We start from the raw sequence: 27,902 nt of genomic DNA, 5'->3' as shown, positions 1-27,902 counted from the left end.
ACCTTCCCGTGGGTGGGAGAAGGGCCGGGTTCTGCGGCTACATCTGAAAAGAAAAATCTGTTGATCTGTTGGTCAAATCACATGTCAAGGGAGTCTTTCATGTGATTCACCTACCCCCATTGGAGGTAGTGGGGAGGGGCGGAGCATCTGGCGGTTCTGATCGCCCGGAAGGAAGAAAGCGAAAAAAAGGAAGGAAGGGAAGCAGGAGCAAGCAGTTGCGCTTGCTTGTGGTTCCGTTGTTGGCGCTGGCAACAGGCTCCTTAGGCACCCACCCATAGCAAGGCAGGATGCAGAGCGTCATTAATACGGTGAAGGGGAAGGCGCTGGAGGTGGCCGAATACCTGACGCCTGTGTTGAAGGTGAGGCTCCGCCCAGAAGCCCTGTGGAATGAAGTGGACGGGGCGGGACGGCAGCGGCGGCCGCAGGAAGAGGAAAGGGGAGGGTCCCCGTTGTAAAGCCCTGTAGGGTACAGGCTTCCTCTCTTCCTCTGGGGGAGAGCCCACTTTTTCTGCCCCCTCCTTTCACAACGTTTTGCTGGGTGAGAAACTCAGAAATAGCTCTCAAATAGACAGGCACGGTGGAAAAAAACAACCAAGAGTCTTGGGCCACCCTGAATACTTGCACACATTATTATTATTGTTATTGTTATTAAAGACTGGTTCTTGGAGTGCCAGAAGACTCTTTGTTTTTGCTGCAACAGACTTACCAAATGGCCCCATGACCCTTAAAACTGCAGCATACATGCTTGTCCTACAAAGACTCTCAAAGGTGGCTGTTCCTTACTCTCTGAAGGGGGTACGGCCTTGTTCTGTAGGTCAGGCTGTACCTCACTTGCCCTCACTGTTTATAATATACTTTTTTCTATGCCGGGGCTGGCAATGGGATGTTTTGTGTGGGAGTTTTCTACCAAGTGAGAGGTAACATTGCTAGTCATGACTAGGCCCTTGGGCATCAGCCTGCTCTGACCCTGCAGTGCTGGGCCCAACACACACACAGTGTGGTCCTCAGTAAGCCCACATGTATGCCCCACTTACCTCTTGTGATATGTGAACAACGCATGCACATAGTGCACATGCCTGCCATCAACCAAGATGGTGGCAGGGGTGTCAGCCCCTTAGGGAAGCCCCCACTGCCATCTTGAATGATGGCAGGCATGTGCGCATAGTGCACACAGCATTCACATTGATAGGAGAGGTAGGTGGGGCATGCTTATTGAAGACCATGCTGTCTTTATTGGGTGTGTGTGCTTGGGAGCTCCCTTGGGGAAGTTGAGTTGCAGTATTCAGTGCTACCTCAGATTGCGGAATGGCAGCACCACCCTCTCACCCTAAGGAAGGGCCCTTCAGGGATCCCTGGCCAGGGCCCAAACTGACTGCCCTCTGGTGCCAGCCCTGGGTAAACATGTCATGTATTTTGATGAAGTGGGTGCTGGTCTGCAAACATGAATGCTGCAATAAATCTGGTGCTGTGCAATCTTAAATATGTTTGCTCAGTAGTAAGGCCCATTGAATTCAATCCAACGCAATCTAACTCTCTAGTAAGTGTGTTTAGTCTTTGACTTCAAGACAACAGAAGACACTGTGTCTGCTATAACAAACTACAGTGGCTATCTCTTTGAAATATAGCCCTTATAGTTCACATCACGGCCTCACATGAGGGAGACTTCTTGCCTCATAGACCTACAGTATGCTTCTGATTCTTTCTGAATACCAGTGACCAGAAGGCACAGGAAGGGAGAGTGCTGTTGTGCTCAGGTCCTGCTTCCATGCTGTCCATAGAAGAAAGTTCTTCTTCACACAGCACATAGTTAAACTATGGAATTTGTTATCACAAGAGACAGTAATGGCCACCAACTTGGATGGCTTTAGAAGAGGATTAGACAAATACATGAAGGATAATGCTATCAGTGGCTACTAGCTTTGACGCCCATGCTCTGCCTCCATAGGTGGAGGCAATATGCTTCTAAATAGCAGTTGCTGGAAACTGCAGGAGAGGAAGAGTCTCTTGCGCTCAGGTCCTGCTTGCAGGCTTCCCATAAGTATCACATTGGCCATTGTGAGAACAGTGATGGGCTTTTGGCCTGATCCAGCAAGCTTTTTTAATGCTCTTAAATAGGGAGACATAACTTCCCTCACCCTATTGTTTTTCCTTACTGTTTCAGGTTTCTGAAGAGTAAATGCATTTTAAAGTCTTAGAATGGATGTTTCTCTCCTCATGTGGCACTTTATATGACAGCTTCAGATACATTTTGCTGCTGTATCGCATTAATGCATGCAGGAGGAAGGATACATCTGCTGTTTAGAAGAGACATTGTCCTCAGTGTATAGTAGAGTAGCCATCATTTATTCAAGAGCCATAGACAGAATGGAAAAAAATCTTGGGGGTGTGTGTGTCTGGTGCTTAGAAGCTGTAACTTTATGAATGGCACTGCCCACAGTTGGCATTTTTAAAAACTGATGTGGACTTGTTTTTTTTAAAAAAAGGTTGATTGTCCTTGGCTATGGTTCTTGTTTAAAGGGATGAGAAAAAACAATATATTATTATGTAAAGCCAAAGATGTTAACAGTTTTTTTCAGTTGTTCATGTAATGACTTCAATCACAATCAAAATTGAATAGTTCTAAGAATCAGACTATATGTTATGCTTAATGTATCACATGCAGCTATGCCTCTGTCTTTTCTGCACTTAACTGCTGGTGTGCCCCCCACCCCTGACTGTTGGGAGCACAGTGAATGGGGAATGGAGTTTATCCCTTCCCTTCCTAGCTGTACCCTCCATCCAAAATTGACACCCTTTCTCAACAGCACAAGTAGGATTTAAAAGTTCCTCTTGCACCAATGGGAATTTTTTAATTATCACTTGTAGACATGTAGGTGGGAAGTCGATTACGACTTATGACAACCCTATGAATCAGTGATCTCCAATAGCATCTGCCATAAACCACCCTGTTCAGATCTTGTAAGTTCAGGTCTGTGGCTTCCTTTATGGAATCAATCCATCTCTTGTTTGGCCTTCCTCTTTTTCTACTCCCTTCTGTTTTTCCCAGCATTATTGTCTTTTCTAGTGAATCAGGTCTTCTCGTTATGTGTCCAGAGTATGATAACCTCAGTTTCATCATTTTAGCTTCTAGTGATAGTTCTGGTTTAATTTGTTCTGACACCCAATTATTTGTCTTTTTCACAGTCCATGGTATGCGCAAAGCTCTCCTCCAGCACCGCATTTCAAATGAGTTGATTTTTCTCTTATCTGTATTTTCACTGTCCGGCTTTCACATCCATACATAGAGATTGTGAATACCATGATCTGAATAATCCTGACTTTAGTGTTCAGTGATACATCTTTGCATTTGAGGACCTTTTCTAGTTCAGTCATAGGTGCCCTCCCCAATCCTAGCCTGATTTCTTGACTATTGTCTCCATTTTGGTTGATGACTGTGCCAAGGTATTGATAATCCTTGATAGGTTCAATGTCGTTGTCAACTGTAAAGTTACATAAATCTTCTGTTGTCATTACTTTAGTCTTCTTGACGTTCAGCTGTAGTCCTGCTTTTGTGCTTTCCTCTTTAACTTTCATCAGCATTCGTTTCAAATCATTACTGTTTTCTGTTAGTAGTATGGTATCATCTGCATATCTTAAATTATTGATATTTCTCCCTCCAATTTTCACACCTCCTTCATCTTGGTCCAATCTCGCTTTCCGTATATGTTCAGCATATAGATTAAACAGGTAGGGTGATAAAATACACCTCTGTCTCACACCCTTTCCTATTGTGAACCAATCAGTTTCTCTTGTCCAGAGTATAGGTTGTGCATCAGGACAATCAGATGCTGTGGTTCATACTGAAAGGGAAAAACAGACTGCACCCCTCCGATAGAAACGTTACAAAAATATTTTTTTAAAACATAAACACTTGTTGTTACCAAGTCAGAAGTGATGCTGTCAGAGTTCATACTATATGTAAACTATATTCTGGAAGTCTTGAAATTAGTGTTCATATATCTGTTTCTTAATGTACAATACTAATTTGTTTAGAAATTCACAAAGGCTACAAAATTGTATAGTACATGTATCTTAACACTTTAAAAATGTATTAAAGAAATGTGCCAGCCCAATGATGCGAATGAGTTTTGTGGAATGTACTTTAGGAGCAGAAGTGTAAGGTTCCTAACACACACATTGTTTTCATGAGCAGAAGTAACTGGCACCCTTGAGCTATGTGTTTCAAATTTCTTCCTTTTTTTTCTTCATCTAAAAGATCTGTGACTTCTGATTCTGAATTCCACTTGGATGTTCATGCATTTCATGAACCTGTAGATACATTCCTAAAAGTGGAGACAGAAAAATCCAAATGTTCATAATAGTGCATTTCCTGATTGTATTTTCTAATATGAGCCAGATTTTATGCTTGCTGCATATGACTGGGATTTTAAATGTGAATGGAAAGCAAGAGGTATCAGAAGTGACATTGGATAAAGTTTGTAATTATGTAGGAGAAGCAAAGTTTTTAGTGAATTTCTCATTCTGACGGTATCTTCTATTTTTTCCAATCCTAGATGTTTTTTCCAACAAGGTTGCAAAACCTATCAGTGGATATATTTTGTTAAATTTTTGTCCTGCCCTTCAAGGAGCTCAGAATAGCAAACACAAGGATATCTAACACCACCGTCACTTTCTTAGGTAGATTAAAAGCTGAGTAATACTGACTTTCCAAACAATATTGTCTGTCTGTCCTGAGCCCTTTGGTCTCAGATGTTAAATGTCATGTTTTTCCTTCTATTTTTGGCTGTAGGAATCAAAATTTAAAGAAACTGGAGTTATCACTCCTGAAGAGGTATGTATGCTATTGTCCGCTTGTTTTCCAAAGTAATTTTTGAAAACAGTAAAATAGGAAGTTCCTGTTGCAGAGTTTGCTAGTTCTTGTCAATACAAACCAGAATTGAGACAAGATGTTAATATTTGCTATATAGTTAAATAAATATTTTCTTGGAAAAGTCAGTCACACCAACCAGCTGTCTGCACCAACTAAAACTGAAATTTTATGTGCACATACCTAGATTTTATTCTGTGTAAATATGTATAGGATTAGGCAAAAAAAGATCGATCTGTTTTATAGCTATTTTAAAATGTTACATTGTTTAAATGTAACTTGTGAGCTGTTCTGGAGGTCCTGTTTGTAAAAAGCGTTGATGTATACGTTTCTTAAATCAGTGCCTTAGCTGTTTACATTCTAATCAAAGAGGTTTGTAAAAGGAGATGTGGAAATATTGTGAAATTCTAATCTACTTCCCCTTCCTGGAAGGTCTGCAACAAAAAGCACCATAATATTCACAAGTACTTGTTATCATCTATTTCAATCAATACTTTCCTTGGCATTCTTCTACCACATTCTAGAGATTTCATAATATGTTGGTTCTTGCCTCTGTGCTGGTTTCCTTGTAAATGAGGGATGGATGTCTCCCACTACTAGTCTGTCTGTGAATTGTCTAAATGCATGTATATACCTATGTACTATATGCTATTATCTTACTGAAGGATTTACATGTAACTTTTTCCAAAGCAGCTTGCTATCACGATCCTAAAAACATTTTAAAACCAGTGTCTTCAAAAATTAAATTAAAAATCACAGCATAGAAGATTCCTAAACCATACCTAGAAAACAGCTTTACAATTGAGAAACCATCATTTTACCTAAAATGCAAATGGGGTTAAAAAGGTCTATACAAGTTGCTTAAAAACAAACAGCCAAATGTACCTTCTTAGGAGAGAGTTCCAGAGTTTTGGGGTCATCACAGAAAAGGCCCTGTCTCTTGCTTTCTCCAATCTAACAGACCTTAATAGTGGCCCTGCAAGTAGGGCCTTTGTGGCTGATCTTAAGGTCCAGCCAAACTTGTATAAGTGCAGGTGGTACTTCTAAGCAATTTGGTTCTGAACAGCTTAGGGCTTTCAAGCTCAAAACCAGCATTTTAACTTGGGCCCAGAAGCAAACTATCAGCACAGACTTCAGATTGTGTGATCTATGTCTATGATTTTACCTTGCAACTTGTAATTATTTGAAAGGTCTTTGGGAAATAAGTGTACAAGTCTCAGGGAAGATGTGAAAGAAGGGGAGGATGCAAAAGGTCGGCTTGTAGGAAGAATGCAGGCACTCAAGATTCACAACACGAATTTTTCCTGTCTTCACCTGCCACAAAATGAGTGAGGTAGAACTGATGTTTTTACTGCTGCCTGACCCGTTACAAATGCAGAAAACAGTATTTGATCAAGACTGTGGTCTAGAACACTTCTAATGATGTTACAAATAGTAAGGATGCAGAAATTTGTACTGACTTAGGAGGCAGGGTAGGGATATTTCTTTTGGCTTTCAACTTTCCAGATTTTCTTTCTTTTTTTAAAAAAAGGAAACTGACTTGTACAGTTTTGACATGTCATTTATTTTTGTTAGAATTCTTATCAGTGGAACACCAGCATGTGATGCTTTATATTCTGATTTGAGAAATAAGAACCCATAAGGAAATATAATTTGCAACAGAGAACTCAAAACATCAACAAGACGTTACCACAATGCCATTGGCAAGATTCAATTTTTTTTAAATGGTAATATTGATAAGTCTAGGCAGGTAAGAAGGCACAGAAAAAATGAGTTCAATAATGTTCATCAGAAAGAAACCTACTTGAAGCTTTTGTCTTGGGGGTAGTGGGGGTTCTTGACTGACTTATTTAATAAGTAAAAGTAGTTAATAACATTGTACTGTAATGGGGATTTTTGCAAACACTTCTCCCTGTTTTTGGGACTTCTTCATGCCCACTGTCAAAACTGTTCACAAGTGAAGAAATGTTGCAGGGAACTTCTCTATTTGCCAAAGCAACCAGAGTTATGCCTATTCACACTGGAATGTGCACTTGGATGAGCATCTCAATGAAAAAGAGCGTTGCCTTTCCTCCTGATTCCCAATCAACAGCAGATTAGGGGAGCAATGGCCATGTACAGGTGCAGAAAATGTGCAAAAGATAAAAAGGAGGTTTGGCAAACCATTTTGTGTCATCCAAAATAGCAGCTTGTTCAGCAAAAAATGTATCTTCTCAAAAATTCAGTGCTAGTAATTAAGAAATGTGCCGTGGCTAGATTAATTGACTTTTAATTCCTAAATGCCAGAAGAGCAGCAAATTTTTACTGCAGGGCATTCACTAACAAGAGTTTAATTGTTAATGACAGTGCTTATGGGCTGTTTTACATCTGTCTGCAAGTTCTCATACCAAGCCACTCTTCATGCTGGGATAACCAGCAACCTTGTATCAATTTACTAAATTATCTCCCTTTGCCTGCCTGCTTTTTATAGTGGACTCTTGCTGCTTTGAACTTAACCCACAGTTTCCGTACAGAGAAAACATCACTACTTTAACAGAATTGTCATCCCCTTCCCCCCGCACTTGTGACAGCAAGATCTAATGATATAGGGTCATATCCACAATACTGCTGTTCCACTGCTGCAGCAGACTTCTGCTTGTTGCAACTTTGCCCTTCTCTCCCCTGTAGATTTTGCAGAGAACCCTCCTGTAGAGAACTGGAGCAGATTTTGAGGGTGTATGGGGAGAGGAGGGGAATTCCCACACAGCATTGGATACAACCTGAAGGTTTCTGTGGAAATGGATGTTAACTCTGTTGTTAGCTAAACATTTCTTCCAGTGCTATGTAGTGGATGGCCAGAGCAGAGGGGTTTTTCTTGGTAGTTGTTGGTTTGTGGCAGAAATAAGTGGCTGTTGCTCAGTTTCCAAAGCAGCTGACACTGCAATAAACATTTATAAATTAAAATAGTTTCTTTGTTGTTATGTCTCGAGGGAGAGAGAGAAGAAAAGACCTTGATTAGATATGACTACTTGTGGTGGTGATTATTTAATGCGTGTTCTTTTTGGTACCCATAGCTTTCTTTTTGGAGCACATCCTATGACCATATGCCTTTAAAGTGTTTAGTGCATATGAGCCAGCTGTTTCACTTAGTTTGTAGATCATCCCATTAACAATCTGTTCTGGAATACCGTTCCAGTTTGTGAGCAAGTTGTGTGAATGACCCATTCAGACAAAATATTTTCATGTATGTACATCTGCAGAAATTGTTCTAGGAACAGTTGCCTGTGAATTGGCATTACAGAGCTGATATCAGTAGATTTTGATCTTGTACGTATTCTGAACAGACACAGCTCATGGTGTTAAGGCTACTCAGATAGGTGCAAATTTGTATATATTTGAGATATGTCAACGTTCTCCTATTTTGTGTTTGACAGTTTGTGGCAGCTGGAGACCATTTAGTTCACCACTGTCCTACTTGGCAATGGTAAGTAACATTCTGCAGAAACCTCCTCAAAAGAATACATAGGGATGGATAGCACACTCATTGTCTGGGGATTTTGAATGTGCACATACTTCCCTGTGCATGTGAGAGAGGAATACTATGCATAAACACCTAATTTGTATGATCTTTCGGGGGGGGGGGCTTTTTTTTGAGAGGTAGGATATTGCAAAATGGAAATGGGCATGTATTGTTTTATTACTTTGTTGTGCATTATTACTCGAGTGTAGCTGCTCCACGCTAAACATCTAATTCTTTGTTGGCGAATATATGAATAGACAAAAAGAAGCATATTGTATTGGTTCTGTGTGTTGACGTGATATATAATAGCCTTGGTTTAAATCCACACACAGACTCCACCTGTTTTCTATCTTGGCAAAGGTTCCTCACTAATTCGTCAGAAGTTTTACGTTCATTATAATGTGGTGCAGAATGAAAACCATGGACTTCTGAACATATAACATGGAAACTGAAATTGCTCAAGATATTTGTCATTGTTTTGTGACCTTGTAATGGTTTCATAGTCAGTTTGGCTCTAACATTTTTCTAGATGTGATAAATGCAAATATTTAGTAGACCAGAAGAGGATCTTGATTGTGAAAAATATGTATTGTTAGTGAAACATTTGGCATTAACTCCTCTATTTAGAGCAGGGGTTTGAACTGGATCTGGCCAGTAGTCCAGATTATCTTCCCACCCCTCATGCCTGAGCCACGTTTTTACCTGCCCCATGCCTGATGTCATATGTGAGGTTTCCCAGCTCTGATCTAAAGGTACTTAGTATTTTTAGGATTAGAACAATGTTAGGACTGAAAAATGCTAGTTTGTCACAACTAGTACAAGGCTCTGAACTGCTGTGATTCCAAGCTCGTAAAGGACCCTTGTCTCCTTCCTACATACACACAAAACTTGATTGCTACTAACCTTGATGAACTGTTAAGTTATAAAAGGGAATATTAAGAATCAGGGAAATTCTCTTTTGAGAATACTGCTAGCATTTAACAGAAGTGGAAATGTAGACTGGAATCCAAAGCAGAGGACAGCTAGGCCTGTCTACCCAAGAGGGATTTGGGCTTTTTCCACTCCTCTTTTTCTCTACCACATAGCAAAGATGTTTTGAAGCTCGTCACAGTATTTTTATTTAAGCTTTAGCATATTTTTGCATTAACTCCTCTATCTAGAGTGCTGCTGTATAAGAATCTCCTATTGTCTGCAGATTATCACAGTCTTACTTCGTCTTTTTAAGGGCTACAGGAGAAGAATTAAAGGTCAAGGCTTATCTCCCAACAGACAAACAATTCTTGGTCACTAAAAATGGTAAGACTGACACTAGTTTTGTGATTGTGACTGAATGTATGCCAGCCACAGACCTGGGTACTTCTGTACTTTACTTCCATACTTGTAATTGAACAAACTTACTATAGGTGCACACCATTTTACATTTAGACAGTCGTAATGTAAATTTTTGAGACTATTGACACCTTTATTAATGTGTACATTACACATGTGAGGAAATTCTGCTTGTGGTATTGATTACTTTGTAATTAGTGCTATTCTGTAAACTTCTATATGCAGTGCACTTGTTTATGTTTTAATGTTGTCTGGATTGCCTAGGCCAGCCTTTGCCAACCTGGCGCCCTCCAGATGTGTTGGACTATAACTCACAACATCACTGACCATAGGCCATGCTCTTTGGGGCTGAGGGGATTTGTGGTTCAAAACATTGGGAGGGCATCAGGTTGCAGAAGGTTGGCTTATGCAGATCTATTGGTGAGGGATGAAGGGCAGCTAAGTAACCTGCTGTTGTGATGGGAGGTTAAATGGATTTTTAATCCCTTCCAACTCTGCTTCTGTCTTGATCCATCATAGCAAAACTGAATTAAACTGAGTAACACATACTTGATGCAAAATTGAGAGAACATTCAAAGTCTACACCGACTCTTTACAAATGTGTCAGACTTACTGGTTTTGGGAGAATAATTATTAACATTGTTATGTCATTCATGACATTCTATAGTATTTTGTGTGACTTGTGTGTGTGTGTGTGTGTGTGTGTGTCACTGTCTACTTTCTGTTAACACTTCTCAGTTCAAATTCGTCCTCCTTGAATATGAGTTACACATTTGTGCCCACTATGCTGTGTGCAAGGATGCCTATATTTCTATCCTTATTAGACATGCCTTGCCTTGGATGTGCTAGAAACACACCCATGAATTAAGTATTGTCTTTGCAACAGTGTTGCACTGGTAGATTATACTCTCCTTATGATCAGCAATCCCATTAGATTTCCGCTTTCTGTGTTTTCCAGTAAATGTGTCCTTGGCTAATAACAATTTCAAATGCATGATCCCGCACTCTACTATAGAATTTAATGTCATTTCTAGTATTCCAGTTCATGAGCTCATCCAGTACATCTGTCAGGCCCAGGATGTGACTCAGGAACCAGACCAACGATTGTAGTTAATTCGTGTTTTATTAGGGTAATGTCCAAACAAAGACTGCGTTTTCTCATGAATCAATACAGGGATACAGGTCCTGCGGCATTGGGAGAAAGTTGACAGAGCAAGGGACTTCTTCCCGCCTGTTCTTTAAGAAGGGGCCAAACGGGCGCGCAATCTTTCGCTCCTCCTTAACTGCCCCTCAGGTACTGCCCGCCTTCCCCCCCTTCTCTCCTGTCTTTTCAGCTGTCTGCGTGTGCGCGGTGAGGGGGGAAGCATCACCCCCTCCTCTTCTGAAGTTTCCGATTCCAGGATGGGGGATAGGGGAGGGGCTGATGGTAAACTGCCTCCCCGCTTTTCGGCTGTGAGCAGCCCTCCCTCTTCCCCCTCTTGGTCTGAGCCTGAAAGAGGGGGAGGCGTGAGAATGTCCAGGGAGGGCTCAGGCTCCTCGTTGCTAAGCGACCTTATCACTGGGAGTTCCTCTGTTTCATCTTCGCTCCAAAGGGGGGAAGTTCCTCCCCCTTCCCTCTGCCATCCATCCGAATACTCTTCTCCCAACTCTCCGGGATCCAGCTCCCTGGGATTGGGACCCCAGCTCTGCCTTCCGACACCATCCCCCCTCCCAGGCTGTGCCCCCCTCCCCTTGTCTGGCTTGGGACGGTGGGGAAAACGTTGACGGAAAAGTTTTACCAATTCTGGAGCATGCACATCAGCTGCATCTTCCCATGATCTGTCAGCCACCCCATAGCCTTTCCAGTGAATCAAGTACTGCAGCTTGTGGCGTCTGATCCTGGAATCTAAGATCTCCTCAACTTCAAACTCAAGCTGCTCATTTACCAGGAGTGGAGCTCCGGGAGGTTCCTCCGGCCGTAACTCACTGGGAGGGGCAGCTTTCGTTAAGAGGGATCGATGGAACACAGGATGTATTTTAAACGTGTCAGGCAGCTTCAGTCGGTACGCCACGGGATTGATTTGAGTTTCTATTTCGTAAGGACCCACCCTCTTGTCTTGTAATTTTCTACATTTGCCCAGCATCTGGAGGAAGCGGGTGGACAGCCATACCTGGTCTCCTGGTTGAAGGGGGGGGCCCTCCTTCCTGTGCAGGTCAGCAACTCGCTTGTACTCCGTTTTGGCTTCGTTTAACTGCTGTTTCAGTGTCTGTTGCGCCGCTTGCAATTCCTTAAGGAAGTTCTCAGCTGCCGGTACCAGCATTCCTTCTGAGCTGCTTGGAAAGACTTTAGGATGTCCTAATCCTAAATTAGCGAAGAACGGGGTTTGTTGAGTGCTGGAGTGCAGAGAATTGTTGTAGGCGAACTCTGCAAAATGCAAATATGATACCCAGTCAGTCTGTTGATAGGACACATAACTTCGTAAATATCTTTCCAAAACGGCGTTCAAGCGTTCCGTCTCCCCATCTGTCTGGGGGTGATGGGTGGAGGAGAGTTTTAATTCCGTCTGCAACTGTTTCCACATTGCTCTCCAAAATTTGGCTGTGAACTGAGTTCCTCGGTCTGAGACTACGCTGTTTGGCAATCCCTGCAGCCGGTAGACTTCTTTTATGAATAACTTGGCCGTTTCTTTAGCCTCTAAGGCCCCTGCACAAGGAAGAAAGTGTGCCATTTTGGTAAGTAGATCCACCACTACTAAGATGGCTGTCATTCCTTGGGACTTGGGTAGATCAGTTATAAAATCCATGGAGAGGTCCTTCCAGGGTTCGTGTGGGACAGGCAACGGTTGTAACAGTCCTGCTGGTGTCCCTGTTTGTGTTTTTGTCCGCAGACAGACAGAGCAGGACTTTACATAACTCTCAATATCCCGACGCATTTTAGGCCACCAGAAGTCCTCGGCCACGTTCTGAATGGTCTTGTAAATCCCAAAGTGTCCCGCTGTGATGGAATCATGACACTGGCGTAGGATTCTGAGCCTTAATTCCCCTTCTGGCACATATCTGGCGGTTTTGAACCATAACAGTCCATTTCTCCAGTGAAAGGTTACTTCTGAGTCTTGACCTTGTCCCGTCTCCTGCTGATATTTTAGCATGTCTGCATCTTCTTGTTGTGCCTTTTTGAGTTCCTCTTCCCATGAAGGCTGGCATGATCCCAACGTTAATTTCTCTGGTGGGATTACGTACTGAGGCTGGTCCTCGGATTCACTTTCTTTGTATTGTGGCTGTCTGGATAAGGCATCCGCTCTCTGGTTTTTGGCTTGGGCATGGTAAGTAATCTGGAAGTTAAACCTAGTGAAGGACTGGGACCATCTTATCTGTCTCTGGTTCAGCTTTCTGGCTGTTTGGAGGCTTTCAAGATTCTTGTGGTCGGAGCGCACTTCAATTCGATGAGAGGTCCCCTCTAGGTATTGTCTCCAGTTTTCAAAAGAGTCCTTGATGGCCAGCAGCTCCTTCTCCCAAACTGTGTAGTTCTTCTCCGCAGGCTTTAACTTCCGAGAGAAGTACGCACAGGGGTGCAGCTCCTTCCCTTCTTGGTCTAATTGTAGCAGGACCCCCCCGATGGCAAAATCTGAAGCATCTGCTTCCACTACGAAAGGGCGGTTCGGATCAGCAAAGCGCAGAATGGGCTCAGTAGCAAACCTTCTCTTCAGCTCCTCAAAGGCCTCGGTGGCGTTCTCTGTCCATTGAAACTTCTTCTTCCCCCTTAAACAGTCAGTCAGAGGAGCTGTTAATTTGGAAAACCCTGGAATGAACTTTCTGTAATAATTGGCAAACCCCAAAAACCGTTGTACATCCTTTTTGGTGACAGGTTGGCCCCAGTCCAATATGCAGCTTACTTTCCCTGGGTCCATCTCCATGCCTTCCGCTGAGATTCGATATCCAAGGAAGTCTAGAGACTTGAGGTCAAATCCACATTTCTCTAATTTAGCATACAGGTGATTTTCTCTCAGTCTCTTCAACACCGTCTTCACATGCTGGTCGTGGTCTTCCTGGTTCTTTGAGAACACCAGGATATCATCTAAGTAACAGATTACATACGTGTCCAACAAGTCTCTAAACACGTCGTTCATGAATTTTTGAAAAATTCCTGAACTTCCACAAAGCCCGAACGGCATGACCAGGTATTCATACTGTCCGTAAGCGGTCAAGAATCCTGTTTTCCATTCATCTCCCTCCTTCATTCTGATCAGATTGTACGCTCCTCTCAAATCCAACTTCGTGAAGATTTTTGCAGAGCGCAGTCGGTCCAGCAACTCTGAGATCAGGGGCAGTGGGTAGCTGTTGGGGATGGTGATCTGGTTCAATGCGCGATAGTCGTTACAGGGTCTGAGTCCCCCCCTTCTTTTTCACAAACAATAGTGGCGCTCCAGCAGGGGATTGTGAGGGGTGTATGAATCCTCGCCTCAGGTTTTTATCCAGGAATTCCTTCAGGGCCTCCCTCTCATTCTCTGTGAGAGAGTAGATTCTCCCTGATGGGATGCTGGCTCCTGGCACTAGATCAATCGCACAGTCGTAAGGGCGGTGGGGGGGTAAAGTCTCTGCCTCTTTTTCATCAAACACATCTTTGAATTCTTCATACTTTGGCGGCAGGGTCACTTGCTCGATCTCTTGCACTGCCCCCGCTAAGGTGTTCTTGATTCCTTCAGGTTGACAGTTCTCCTGGCAATACTGTGAGGTGAACCACACTACCGCCTCCTTCCAACTTATTTTGGGTTCATGCTTTGCTAGCCAGGGCATTCCCAGAATCACCTCAAAGTTCGAGAGATCTGACACGTATAGCGAAATGAACTCTTTGTGCCCAGGGATTTGAAGTTTCACTTCCTCCGTGGCTTGTGTCACCCCTCCTGACTTCAGGGGTCTCCCATCGATAGTCTCCACAGCTAGGGGAGCGTCCAGTTTCCACCGGGAAATTCCATGACGCTTGACTAACTTTGCATCAATAAAATTTGTGGAGGCTCCACTGTCAATTAAGGCAGTGGAATTAAACACCACTCCTCTGGAAGTTGTAATCCAAATTGGCAAGACCAACACCACCTTTGAGGGAGGTTGGATCGTTGGGGGGCCTTTATACAACGCTGCCCCCAGTCCACCGGCCTGCACATGGACTGGGTGTTCTAGTTTCCCGACGGCTCGGCTTTCCCCCCTTTCAGTCCACAGTCTCTGGCCACATGGCCCGGCTTTGAACAATAAAAGCATAAACGTTCCCGGCGTCGTCTTTCCTTTTCTTCTTCCGACAGTCTTGGCCTAGCCCCTTCCTGTCCCTCAGTTGCATTACCTGCCATCCCTGTAGTGGGAAGGGTCTTGTTGCGGGATGCCGAGGCTGAGTATCTCGGGACCTCCTGCTTCCTTTCCAGGCGCCTTCCTTCCATCCGGTGATCTATCTGTAGGCATAGCTGGATGAGCCCTGGTAGGTCAGCGGGGGGGGAGGTCCTGGCCAACTCATCCAGGATTTCAGCATTTAATCCACTCCGGTACATAAACATCAGGGCGGCGTCATTGTAACCAGTTTCCTGGGACAGAATTTTAAAAGCGTTAGTGTACTCGGAAACAGTCCCTTTAGCTTGCTTCAGAGCGCCTAGTTGCCGCGCTACTGTTTCAGCCCTTTGCGGGTCTTGAAACATCTCGGTCATCTCCTGTATAAATCCTCTGTACCTTCCTAAGACAGTATCCTTTCTCACGAGATAAGGAGTCACCCATTTTGCAGCTTCTCCCTCCAGGAGGCTAATCACGAAAGCTACTTTAGCCCCATCGTCTGGAAATTCCGTGTGCCTGACATCCAGATATAACTCACATTGAGCCACGAAGGTTGCCAACTGATCACTTTGTCCCGCGTATTTTGGGGGCAATCCAATGGGAACCTTTACTACGGCAGCTGGAGGGGCTGTTCGCATCTGGTCTATCGTGGCCTTCAAGGTTTGATTATCCGTCTTCAGCGCCTTGACTGCTGCTAGCAGGGCTTGAACATCCGTCTGCAAATCAGCTACCTTAGTCCTCAGGAGTTCCACTTCTTCCGTCTCAGAAGTGGGGTTCGTCCCCCCCGCTGCTCCCTTTGACATCTTGTCCCAGTCAAGTGAAGAGAGCGTTGAGGGTGATTTAGGTGGCTCTGTCAAGCTGTCAGGCCCAGGATGTGACTCAGGAACCAGACCAACGATTGTAGTTAATTTGTGTTTTATTAGGGTAATGTCCAAACAAAGACTGCGTTTTCTCATGAATCAATACAGGGATACAGGTCCTGCGGCATTGGGAGAAAGTTGACAGAGCAAGGGACTTCTTCCCGCCTGTTCTTTAAGAAGGGGCCAAACGGGCGCGCAATCTTTCGCTCCTCCTTAACTGCCCCTCAGGTACTGCCCGCCTTCCCCCCCTTCTCTCCTGTCTTTTCAGCTGTCTGCGTGTGCGCGGTGAGGGGGGAAGCATCACCCCCTCCTCTTCTGAAGTTTCCGATTCCAGGATGGGGGATAGGGGAGGGGCTGATGGTAAACTGCCTCCCCGCTTTTCGGCTGTGAGCAGCCCTCCCTCTTCCCCCTCTTGGTCTGAGCCTGAAAGAGGGGGAGGCGTGAGAATGTCCAGGGAGGGCTCAGGCTCCTCGTTGCTAAGCGACCTTATCACTGGGAGTTCCTCTGTTTCATCTTCGCTCCAAAGGGGGGAAGTTCCTCCCCCTTCCCTCTGCCATCCATCCGAATACTCTTCTCCCAACTCTCCGGGATCCAGCTCCCTGGGATTGGGACCCCAGCTCTGCCTTCCGACACCATCCCCCCTCCCAGGCTGTGCCCCCCTCCCCTTGTCTGGCTTGGGACGGTGGGGAAAACGTTGACGGAAAAGTTTTACCAATTCTGGAGCATGCACATCAGCTGCATCTTCCCATGATCTGTCAGCCACCCCATAGCCTTTCCAGTGAATCAAGTACTGCAGCTTGTGGCGTCTGATCCTGGAATCTAAGATCTCCTCAACTTCAAACTCAAGCTGCTCATTTACCAGGAGTGGAGCTCCGGGAGGTTCCTCCGGCCGTAACTCACTGGGAGGGGCAGCTTTCGTTAAGAGGGATCGATGGAACACAGGATGTATTTTAAACGTGTCAGGCAGCTTCAGTCGGTACGCCACGGGATTGATTTGAGTTTCTATTTCAGGCTCCTCGTTGCTAAGCGACCTTATCACTGGGAGTTCCTCTGTTTCATCTTCGCTCCAAAGGGGGGAAGTTCCTCCCCCTTCCCTCTGCCATCCATCCGAATACTCTTCTCCCAACTCTCCGGGATCCAGCTCCCCGGGATTGGGACCCCAGCTCTGCCTTCCAACAACATCCTACACAACTTCTCAGTCCTTCTGTGCATTAACAACATCCCCTAACTTCCTGGTGTCTGCAGATGTCATAACTTTCTACCACTTATTTCAGCATTGCTAATGAAATCATCACATAAAGTAGGCTCCATGGCCAATCCTTCGTTGTCTCACTACTTGGTTCTTGAGGTCTTCCCATTAATCCATGCTTTACCAATTTACAATGCATGTATTGATAATTAGGCCTTCTGCTTTAAGTAGCAGTTATTATATGTGATGCTGATTCAAATGCCTTGATACTGTGTTCTTTGCACATATAACTTTCGGTGACATCTGCACTGATTCCTAAATGCTTTCAATGTACTTTAATTAGCTGCTAGCTAAGTTACTTTCAGCTCTGAACTTGGGCATATTAGGGTCCCCAGATCAGTAAGCTTAACTTAAGACTAAATACATGTTCCAAAGATGTGTGCTAATATATGTGGAGTGTATACGTAAAGTATAAATACTTCCAAAACCTCCAGTTCTGAAAACATTGGCAAAATGTCTCTTCAGTTGATTGTGTGAATGAATACTATGTGCTCTTTGTTTTTGTAAGTGCCATGCTATAAGCGATGTAAACAAATGGAGTATTCGGATGAACTGGAAGCCATTATAGAAGAAGATGATGGGGATGGAGGATGGGTGGACACATTTCACAATGCAGGTATTGTACATTTGTCTTGTACATTAAATTTATAAATGCCCAGATTTTGGCCCCTATTCTCACGTACTCTAAAAATGTTCTAGAGCATGTAAGTGTTTAAAACTGGAGACAATCTTCTTCAAATTGTAGCTTTCTTCACTGAATCTGAATCCTTAACCATTTTAAAAAGCAGCTATTTAAAATTCTGAGTCACAGTTGTCATCAACAAGGGTTGGGAGGGGCAACAGATTGTTGAATCATAATATTAGCAGGTTTCTCCCTAGTTCTGACTATATCTGTGCTCTCAACAGGCATTACAGGAGTGACAGAATCCATTAAGGAGATCACACTGGAGAGCAAGGTATTAACTTGTGAATTTTTATGAGCAATATGCTTGAAGGTTAATATAAAGGAAACCTAACAACTTGGTATAATACGTGGTTTGGAGTAACTCCTCTTCCTAAAACAAATTATATTCCCATTTTTGTCTCCAATGGATTAGAACAGTAGGTAGATGTCTTATTTGAATCACATAAATCTGCAGTATGCTTGTGAATTGAGGGAGGATTCTTTTGCGAATTAAACTCAAGCATATATGTAAAAACAAATTAAATAAATATTTTTAAGCCCACAGGTTTAGAGCCATGATATTACAGCTGGCTAGTTCTAAAAGGGCAGTGCAGAGATCTAAAGCACATTTTTGTCCCTTTTGGTGGCTGATTTAGGTAGGAGATTAAAGTTGCCTGTCAGATAATTTTTGTTTATATTGCAGTTCCAAGCTACTGATTATGTAGAGTAGGGATTAGGAAGTCTATGGTGGTCCAGATGTTGCTAAACTTCGACTCCCATCATCCCTGGACACTAGCCATGCTAGCTGGGGCTGCTGGGAGTTAAGAGTTCTCAGATAAGAGCAGTGCTGGCTGGGCCCCATTGGAACTGGTAGGGTGGAAGTCAGAGAGGCCAACAGTAGGTAGAACCAGAGCCAATGACAAGCAGAGACAACTAATGCTAGTTTTGCCCCCATCCTCAAAAGACTAAGGCAGAAGAAGCTGACAGCCAGGGCCATCCCCTGGATTGAATGCAAGTCAGAAGGCTGGCAGATGGGGGCTTGGCTGAGGGCAGAGATTGGCAGGGCAATGTTCCATTTGCCCTAAGGGACCAGCCTCCACTGGGTAAGGGGATGGGTGGGTTTACCCTTGTTCAGTATTATCTAGAAAAGGCTGCGCTCAAACTTGGCAAAAATATGTTGGTCTTAAGGTAAACATTTCAAAAAAGAAATTTTATTTATTTATTATTTGATTTATATCCTGCCCTTCCTCCCAGCAGGAGCCCATGGCAGCAATTAAAATTCTTAATTGGACTTAAGAATTGCAGTGTTGGCATGCTTAGTGGTTGCTGTCTTCAATTATATTCCAGCTAGAATATAATGAGGGTGGGCAGTCTCTCTGATGTAATGAAAGAGTGTGTGGTCACCTCTTTTAAAGATGCCATATCATTTGGCAGGTCTCTGTGATTGGAACTTACATTATGAGTAGCTAGTTGCATTGGGTTTAGTTTAGAACATGTCAGTAGTGCAACATTATGCCCAGTATTTAGTATACCTTCATTATGATCAAGAAGCAATTTTTTTTTAGGTAAGGTAGCATTTTCCTTTTGAAAACATATTTTGAACCAATAAATAAGTTACTGGATGAATGCAAGTTGGGTACTATAGATGATTAGTTTAAAAAGAAAAAGGAAAGCAGAGGGATACATTTTTGGTTCTTTTGGTTTGGTACCACAGTGAGTGGCTCGTTTGCCAATTTGTTGGAGCATTGCAATCTCCCCATATATGGCATAGTTGGATGATCTTCAACACATGACTGCTCTAGCCTAGAAAATTGAAACTGTACATTGCGCTTTCTTGTCTTCAAAGGACAATACAAAGTTACCAGAGCGCTCAGGGTCTTGTGAAGATGATGACGACGATGAGGGAGAGGCAGCTGATATGGAAGGTAAGGGATACTTGAAGGGATACTTCTCTAGAAGCCAAATGCTTATGTTGCTATTATTGCGTTCCTACATGTATACTTGAATCCATTTTGTATGTGGATATCTTTATGTGGAAGATTCCTTCCAGCATAGTGCTGCAGTTATTCAGATACACGAAACATTGCCTTAAGGAGGAGGAGGGGAATGATTACTTCTCATGCAGACAAGATGAGCAATGAGTTCAAACTGCAACAGCGATGATGTACGGTCATTATTAGGAAGAACTTCGTAGCTATTAGAGTTGGGAAGAGCTGGAAGGTGACAGGGAAACTCTTGCAATGGGGGCCTTAAGTAGGGGGATTTATTGGGAAGTACTCATAACTTCCAGTAGGATGTAGTGTCTGGAATATTGGACTTAAATGTGGCAAATCAGATTTAAGTATCTGCACAGCTGTGAAGGTGTCTGGATGGCCCAGGATAAGTAACTCACTCAACTTATCCTACCTCACAGGGTTGTAGGGAAGTTAAAATGCTCCTTGGAGCTCCTTGGAGGAAGCAGTTCCTTCCTCCAAGGAGTAATAAATGTAAAAATAATATATCCAAGGATTTCCCTCATAGGAGTTGAGGATGTATGGAAGAAATCTGTGTTTCTCCCTTGTGTTGGGTAAGCTGGAATGGAAGTAGCACAACAGTAGTCCAATATTAATATTATTTTAATAGATCCAGCTATTCTTTAATAATAGTCATGATTCTACTGGCTATCCTGAGTGCCTTGAGGAAAGGAGGGATACAAATGTGATAAGATGAACATCTTGTTTTTAAATACCCATACCAGCAGTCAAAAGCACTGAGAACTTAAAAGGTATAAATTACTAATCATAGGGCCTTACAACTTGGTGTCATACTCATCAGTGGGGCGCAATACTACCCAGGAATGGATTAGGCAAAAAGAAGCCAAGACATCATCCTTTCTTCTAGGATAACTACCAAGGCACATAGAAATAACAATTACACTGTAGCCTTAAGAGACACAAATGGCATGCTGTTTGGGGAACCCTTTGGAGCAGATTTTGAGAACACAGGAGATGAGGGTGCTGTTTGAGCAGAAGTCTGCTTGTGCAAATTTGCATTCTGCCTAATCTTTACTAATCACCTTTCTGTGGTAATTGATAAATCCCCTCCCCCCCCAAAAATATATATAAGGGTCACACAGTGGCACCTATTAAGCTCTGAATCCATCATAAGAAAACCTTTCTTTATATGCTCCTAAATGTAACACAAGAACTATTTCAAGAAGTAATTGAAGGTGAACTGTGAGGAAATAGTCAAATTGATCATTCAGAAAAAGATGGTAAAACATCATTGTATAATTTGTCTATCTTTACAGGGAAAGCTATACCATAAAACTCCCTGAGCTGCGGGTGGGTTTTCAGCCCAGCATCTCTTGGTCTTTTCCTTTCTTGACTTGACTCCCTTCCTCTCCCACCTGTTGTTCCCTTGGACTCCTCCATCTCTCCCTACACTACCCCTTTTCTTTCATCCTAATCTCCTTTGCCTCTTGGGCTCTCTCCCCAGCCCTCAGCCTCCCCACTTCTTCTTACCACCCTAACACACAGAATGCTTATGAGCATTCTCTGCCAACACAGTACCTCATCCAGTGGGTTGGAAGTAGGTGATAACTAGTTAATAGTATAGTGTGTGCACCTCAGTATAAATGTAAACTTAACACTTGCATCGAGATACGCACACTATGTGTATTACATACACTGTAAAGGATATTTTAAACTTGAGGGTTTTATTCATAATCTGCCTCTTCCTTGAACACTTGGGGCAGACAGAAATGTTTAACAAAAGTACTAAATAGTAAAATGATATTTTTATATTATTTCAGAATATGAAGAAAGTGGGCTGTTGGAGACTGATGATGTGAGTGTACTATGTTCATTTGGCAGCAGTAATGTCACTTCTGATTTCAAAATATGTTCAGTAGCATACTCTTTTTAAAATTGTGTGTGGACTTGAGTTCATATGTATCGTATTAAAATTTAATCACCAATTCAATGAAAAGAGCTTACACCACCACCTAATTCTTGTAGACATTGAACTTGGTGGGGTGTGAATAATGGCTGATAGTTTTAAGCTATTAACTTACTACTTAAAATCTTGACCAGGCAACATTGGATACAAGAAAAATAGTGGAAGCTGCCAAGGCAAAAGCTGATGGTGGTGGTGGAGAAGAAGCTATTCTACAGACCAGAACATATGACCTTTACATCACATATGACAAATACTATCAAACACCAAGACTCTGGTTATTTGGTTATGATGAGGTACAACATTTTTTTTTCTTATTTGAAACTGTTCAGAGCCCATTAGCAAAATTAATTGGCAATGGGTTATAGTAAAGAGCCTCAGGCAAAAAACCAGGAAACAAACATACCAGATCAGAAATCATGCAGACATCTGGAAACAAATGTGAACAAGCCTTCTGCGGCTTTATTACTGAATGAAGATTACCTTTGTGGTAATCAGTTCAAATAGTCAGTGAGGAAATAATGGAGCTTGTTTCTTCTTCTCCAGCTCCCTGTTAATTGAAGAGACTTTTTATTTCGGCACCAACAGGCTGGCTTCTGATATGCATTTATGGGGTTTGTATGTGGTGCTCTCTCATGCGTACAGGCTATGCCTGCTTTGCAGTAGCATGTTACCTTCATGCCTGTTAGTAGAAATGAGGGCTTTGGTTGTGGATTCCTATGTGTGTTGTTGGAAGCTGCAGGTGTGGTAAGCATATGCCTACAGCTATGTTTAGACATGTTCATGTGTTACTGAGAGACTAGGCAAACAAGATGTGCATATGTTTTTCCATTTCCACTGTATTGTGCAAATAATAAATTCTAGCATCTTTCAGTTGTGAGATCTGATTGAATAGGTCTTTTAGAAGCAGGGCCAAGTATATATTGCTTTAAAATAGAATCTGTGCTAAGGTAACCTAAATTCTGCAGCAAGAAAAGCTAAACTCTGCAATCAGCATAAACTATGCAAACTGGAAAAACTTGCATCATTTGCTTATTTTGCATAATTCTGCTAAACTATGGGGCGATACCGTTTAACTGTTGCCCATTTAATATCAACATTTCCCAGTTTGTGCAAAATGGCAACAGTAGTTAATGCAAGCCACCCTTGTTTGTTTGCTTGCTTATGCAAAGGGCTATGCAAAGCAGCTGCATGCATGGCCAAGAGGTTTGTTTATATCTCAATTTGAATGTGGCCACTAAAATGGAATATCTTTCTCTAAATTCTCTGTTCTCTCCCCGTCTTCTCCATGGGTTTTTGAGATTTAACCAGGCACTGCTAACAACTTTCAAAGCTGTTTTCACATCCCTTAAGGGGTAGAAGCTTGCTTTTAAATCTATCAATCAATCAGAGATGTAAGGATGTCAAATTCTGGCCTTGTGCAGTACTTGGATGCAGTTGAACTCTATGTAACTCATACATGTGGTCTGTCCTTGTGCAGGATGATCCTGGATTTAAATCCTGGTTTATTTGTGGACTTAATGAGTCATCTTGGGCATGTTGGTAGTATGTTGAAAAACAAATTAAAGTGGTTCTATATGCTCTAAAAATAAATGAACTATGAGGCTTGCAAAGCCTGTTTTTATGATAAAATGCTATTGGTTTGGCTGAAGTCTTTGTTTAATTACAGAGGAAGAATCTGCACTGTTTATCTTCTCACTTCTCTCCTTTTTTTTTAGCAACGGCAGCCATTAAATGTAGACCACATGTATGAAGATATTAGTCAAGATCATGTTAAAAAGACTGTGACAATTGAAAACCATCCCCATCTTCCTCCACCTCCAATGTGTTCAGTTCATCCGTGCAGGTATTCTTCAGTCTGTGTTTTAACAGCATATGAAACATATGAAAAATATATGAACATATGTGAAACAACATACAAAAATATTCATGAAAAAAGATTTGTTCAGCCTGTGTTTCTGGATGAAATGGCTTTTGTGTTTTGATGTTTTCATATTGAACGGTTTCTTGACTGTACTGGTCTTGCTCTGTAAATCTTTTTCTCCCAGCACCAGTTCAAGCTATATATAATGTTTCCTTATGTCATGCAAGTCCTCTTTCTCTTCCTCCCTGCAGCTTCATGCCCCCCCCCAATCTGTTCTAAGAGGTCCCCTCAATCCTTTGGAGTAGATCTTGAGGGTGTGAGGGAGCTGTATGTAGAGAGGAAATTGGTTCTGCCAACAGTGTCCTGCTGATGGATGAATGCCATTGGAGTTTACCATTGGACTTTCAAAGCCCCTGTGACTACTGCCAAATAAAACTATTTTTCTGGTTGTTTCAACTTCTCAAACTCCCCAAATATGGCAGGCAATTGTCCTAGAAATATGAACAGTTTTGTCATGCTTCAACTGCAATCTCAGGTTCCATCACTCTGGTTTCTTTTTTATTTAAAAAAAAGTATTTTCAAACTCTGTCTGTTTACACATGATATCACACTTTGGTTTACTGCCATTGCATGCATTTGTCTTCATTGTAAAGCCCTGATATTCTTTGTTGAACTCTTCTGAGTTACCTGCTTAAGGTGCTAAAGTTTCTACTTACACTGTTTGCTTCCATCTTTGTTATTTTTGCAGTTTAAAAGGGTAGAGAAATGCTCGGTTTCTGAATTTTAGTAGAAGCAATAACTAGGAGCATACTACTTTTTCATTCCCTTTTAGAGTCCAGTTGTACATCCTGCCTTGAAGCTAGGCTTCCAGTGTCAGAACAAGAGAACAACCTATGCCCTTACTCTGGCATTGGGAATTCTATTCTCTCTTATTTGGGCAGCAGCGACCTTCTGGTGTGCTGTGTTGGAGTGCGGAGAGGAGCCCTTAATACATACGGGATCACTGCAAACAAGAGACCTTGAAGGTTGGGATGGGAACATAATGAAAGATGGTTGCTTATGTCATGTAACAGAGCCACATAATGAAGCATGGTCACTTACGTCATGTAATAAAGCCACATAAGAATCATGAGAGTGGCCCTGTTCTAAGCGAGGTGGTGGTGTTTTTTTAAAAATCCTAATGGAATAAAAGAGGGGGAGAACTAACATATAAAATGCTGATTTAATTCTGGAATTGTAAGCAAAGGTTGCATCCCTAGAAAGAGGCACATTGCCTGTGATGACTCTTTAGTATTCTGGAGATAAACTCTGACTTCTGTCACTTACATATCCACTACACCAGAGTGGCTAATCTGCGGCTTTACAGCTGCTGTTGAACTACAGTTCCCATCATCCCTGACTGCTGGCTACATTGGGTGGGGTTGAAAGGAATTGGGAGTCCAACAACACCTAGAAGACCACAGATTCTCCACTCCTGCAGTATGCAAAATCACTGTGCCATCTTACTCAACAACTTGGGCCAAACTGCTTAACAACCAAGATCCGTTTCAAAAAAGGAAGAGAAAGTACTGTCTTTTCGAGCTACAAGCTCACAACTCATGACTCATTGATTTATTCTTTGTTGCTCTTGTTTTCAAGGTTACACAATAAGTTTTGGGTAGTAATTTTGAGGGATGATGTTTCATAAATATATGGTCTTCAACTGTTCCAAACAATATTCTGCATTCAAACTCTAAAACTTTGTTTGACAGGACCCACCTCAAACCTTAAAATTACCATAAAGACTAGTGCCCTGACTTCAGCAGAAGACCTGGGAGTTCTGATGATTCTCACACTAATGTTCTAGTCGATGTTGTCCATCTGATTACTTTGGAGCATAAAGGGAGAGAGCAAGGGAACAAATTATGTACTCAGCTAATTTGTTGTCTGCTCCTCATTCTCAGCCTTGCCTTGCTTTAGACACTCTCCCTTGTCTGGATCTACTGTGATCCTTGGAACCATCTGGGGTTGAAGAACCTTTAGTTAAGGGTGTTAGGCACTTCGCTGTGGGAGCTTTTATTTCTAGGAGCCTTTTTTGATCAATGAGACTTTATTCTAACAGGACAGTCCTATGTGTTTTCTTTGCAGTAATCTTATGAAGCTTAGATGAGCTTACTTCAGTAGTTTAGGAAGGTTTTAAAATACATATTGTAATTGAAAATGCAGTTTAGTATCTCTTGCAAAGGAAACTGAACAATGCTGAATGGAGAGCAATGTGGGAATAATAGTATATCTTGGTTTTTTTCCATGTACAGTGGGCTTGTTGCATTAAACATGGTAACAAGATCCTGGTGGTAATGGTCAATGGCAGCCCAGTAAGACTGTAAACAGAAATATGGGGGGGGGGAAATCATTTTACTACACAACATCTGTTCTCTAAAATGTGACAATCATTTCGTTAGTAGGATCCATGGTAAACACACCAACAGGGTTAATAGATTGGCAGTCTTTGGTTCTTCAACTTGAAGTCAAATCTGGTGTCCCCAGGTTCTTATCCTATTTGCTAAATCCTTTTTAGTGTTATGTTTCCTTTTCTGAATCCTTTTTAAAAATGTTCTTCAAATTTAGCAGTTTTCCAGCTGTGCTATTTAGCTTTCTGATAATTTTTCATTGGCTCATATTTAAAGCAACTTGGCATCTTAGAGGGACTTTTCTTTCCACTTTTCAGCCTTCTGTTTTGGAAGAGACTACTAGTAGTTATTAGCTCCAATATTTATTTTTATTTATTTTTAAATTGATGATATATAATGATATTCAAGATATTCACAATTTGCTTTCAGACATGCGGAAGTTATGAAGAAAATAATTGAAACTGTGGCAGAAGGTGGGGGAGAGCTTGGAGTTCATATGTATCCTTTTATTAAAATCTAACCACCGATTCAATGAACAGAGGGTTTTTTTAAAGAGGTCTCAGCAGTTATTGCTTGTCTGTTTTTTGGAACTTGTCCAGATGAAGTGCGAGACATGGCTTCCCAACTCTTCTCTCCCTGCCTCCAGTCACGTACCTGTGTCAGGTGGCGTTTTTGCACTCAGTTGTGCTTCATAATTGAAGAGAAGGGTAACTGCAGTAGAAGAAGGTGCCAGACCCACTTTGGGATCATTTTAGCTATGTGATGTGAATCTAGAAGATTTATGGTTCGTACATGATAATGATAATAATAATGGGTAGTATACGATGAAGTAGTTCCATTAGCTGAAGAACCTTTGGCTGCACAGTTAAACTTCCTCTCCCTGAACACCCCCTAACTCTGTTCTGGGTTTTCCTTCAACCTTCTGGGGTAGATTTGGGTAGGGTGTTGAGAGAGAGGAGAAGGAGGGGAAGTTTCATTGTAGAGTCAGGATCCTTGCATTAACAGGACTACTTCATTAGATACAACCCATGTATTTTTCCTTAATGCAGTGCTATGGGGTGATATCCAACTTAATCACAGAGTATGAAGGATAAGGGTGATTAATGACTCCTTGCCATGATGGCTATGTTCTGCCTTCAGTGTCAGAGGCAGTATGGCCCTGAGCATCAGTCACTGGGGAGCACAAGTGGGGAGAGTGCTGTCCTGTTTCCAGGGTTCCCATAAACACCTGGTTGGCCACTGTGAGAACAGGATGTTGGACTAGATGGGCCTTTGGCCTGATCCAGCAGGAGGGTTCTTAGGCTATATCCACTGAAATCAATGGACTTAAGGTTACTATATGTCTGTACTTAAATGGACTGCAATAAAAACTTCAGTGGTGGGGAGGAAAACTATCAGAAGAATTTCTTTTCTGTTCAAAAACTACCAGCTCCATTCATTGTCAGTAATAACTATAATAAAAACTAATTGTTAAACAGACTTATCTGTGCATGTGGGATGCACTTTCTAGCCATTCAAGCTATTCTACCAGTGTTCATATCTAGATCTTTCCAAGGAGGTAAATTGGTGCTTGAGGGGCGAGTTATAAAATTTGTGTTCTTGCTTTGCTGCCTTGCAGTTAAAAGCAGGCTTGTGGCTGAGAAATTACTTGGTTTGTTTTCCTTAATTAAATATTCAGGTATGTTCTAATTTTTTTGAAATTTGTACAAGCAGTCATTCCAACAATAGAATATGACTACACAAGACACTTTACAATGTAATTAAGGGAGATAATGTTTATTCTAATTATTGATCCTAATTTTTTAAAAAGAATAACCCATACCTGTGACTGACTTGTTTATCCACCATGGTATACAATTTCTGTAATGTATGACTTCTATCAACTTGATGCATCCAAATAAAATTCCACTACCAGCCTTACTTTTTAATAAAGACCTTTATGTGTAAAAAATAAA

At 42.2% G+C, this 27,902-nt stretch overlaps 1 protein-coding gene across 2 annotated transcripts; it reads left to right on the top strand.

Moving 5' to 3' along the window:
* The first annotated feature begins 21 nt into the window (after positions 1 to 21).
* Positions 22 to 27,902, top strand: ATG3 (autophagy related 3). Of its 2 annotated transcripts, XM_061628300.1 has the most exons (12): positions 28 to 359; positions 4,790 to 4,831; positions 8,281 to 8,330; positions 9,592 to 9,662; positions 17,602 to 17,709; positions 18,000 to 18,049; positions 19,604 to 19,682; positions 21,551 to 21,585; positions 21,831 to 21,989; positions 23,412 to 23,539; positions 26,377 to 26,445; positions 27,626 to 27,902. In XM_061628300.1, exons 1-12 carry the CDS (start codon positions 288 to 290, stop codon positions 27,705 to 27,707), a joined length of 945 nt encoding a protein of 314 aa, XP_061484284.1. In that variant the 5' UTR covers positions 28 to 287; the 3' UTR covers positions 27,708 to 27,902. The 2 variants fall into 2 exon arrangements, with proteins under 2 accessions (XP_061484285.1, XP_061484284.1); XM_061628301.1 differs by lacking the exon at positions 21,831 to 21,989 and having other exon boundaries at positions 22 to 359.

This window comes from Rhineura floridana, chromosome 5, assembly GCF_030035675.1.
Source record: "Rhineura floridana isolate rRhiFlo1 chromosome 5, rRhiFlo1.hap2, whole genome shotgun sequence".
NCBI lineage: Eukaryota > Metazoa > Chordata > Lepidosauria > Squamata > Rhineuridae > Rhineura > Rhineura floridana.
Note: the sequence above shows the minus strand (reverse complement) of the source record. Positions and strands in the feature narration are given on the sequence as shown.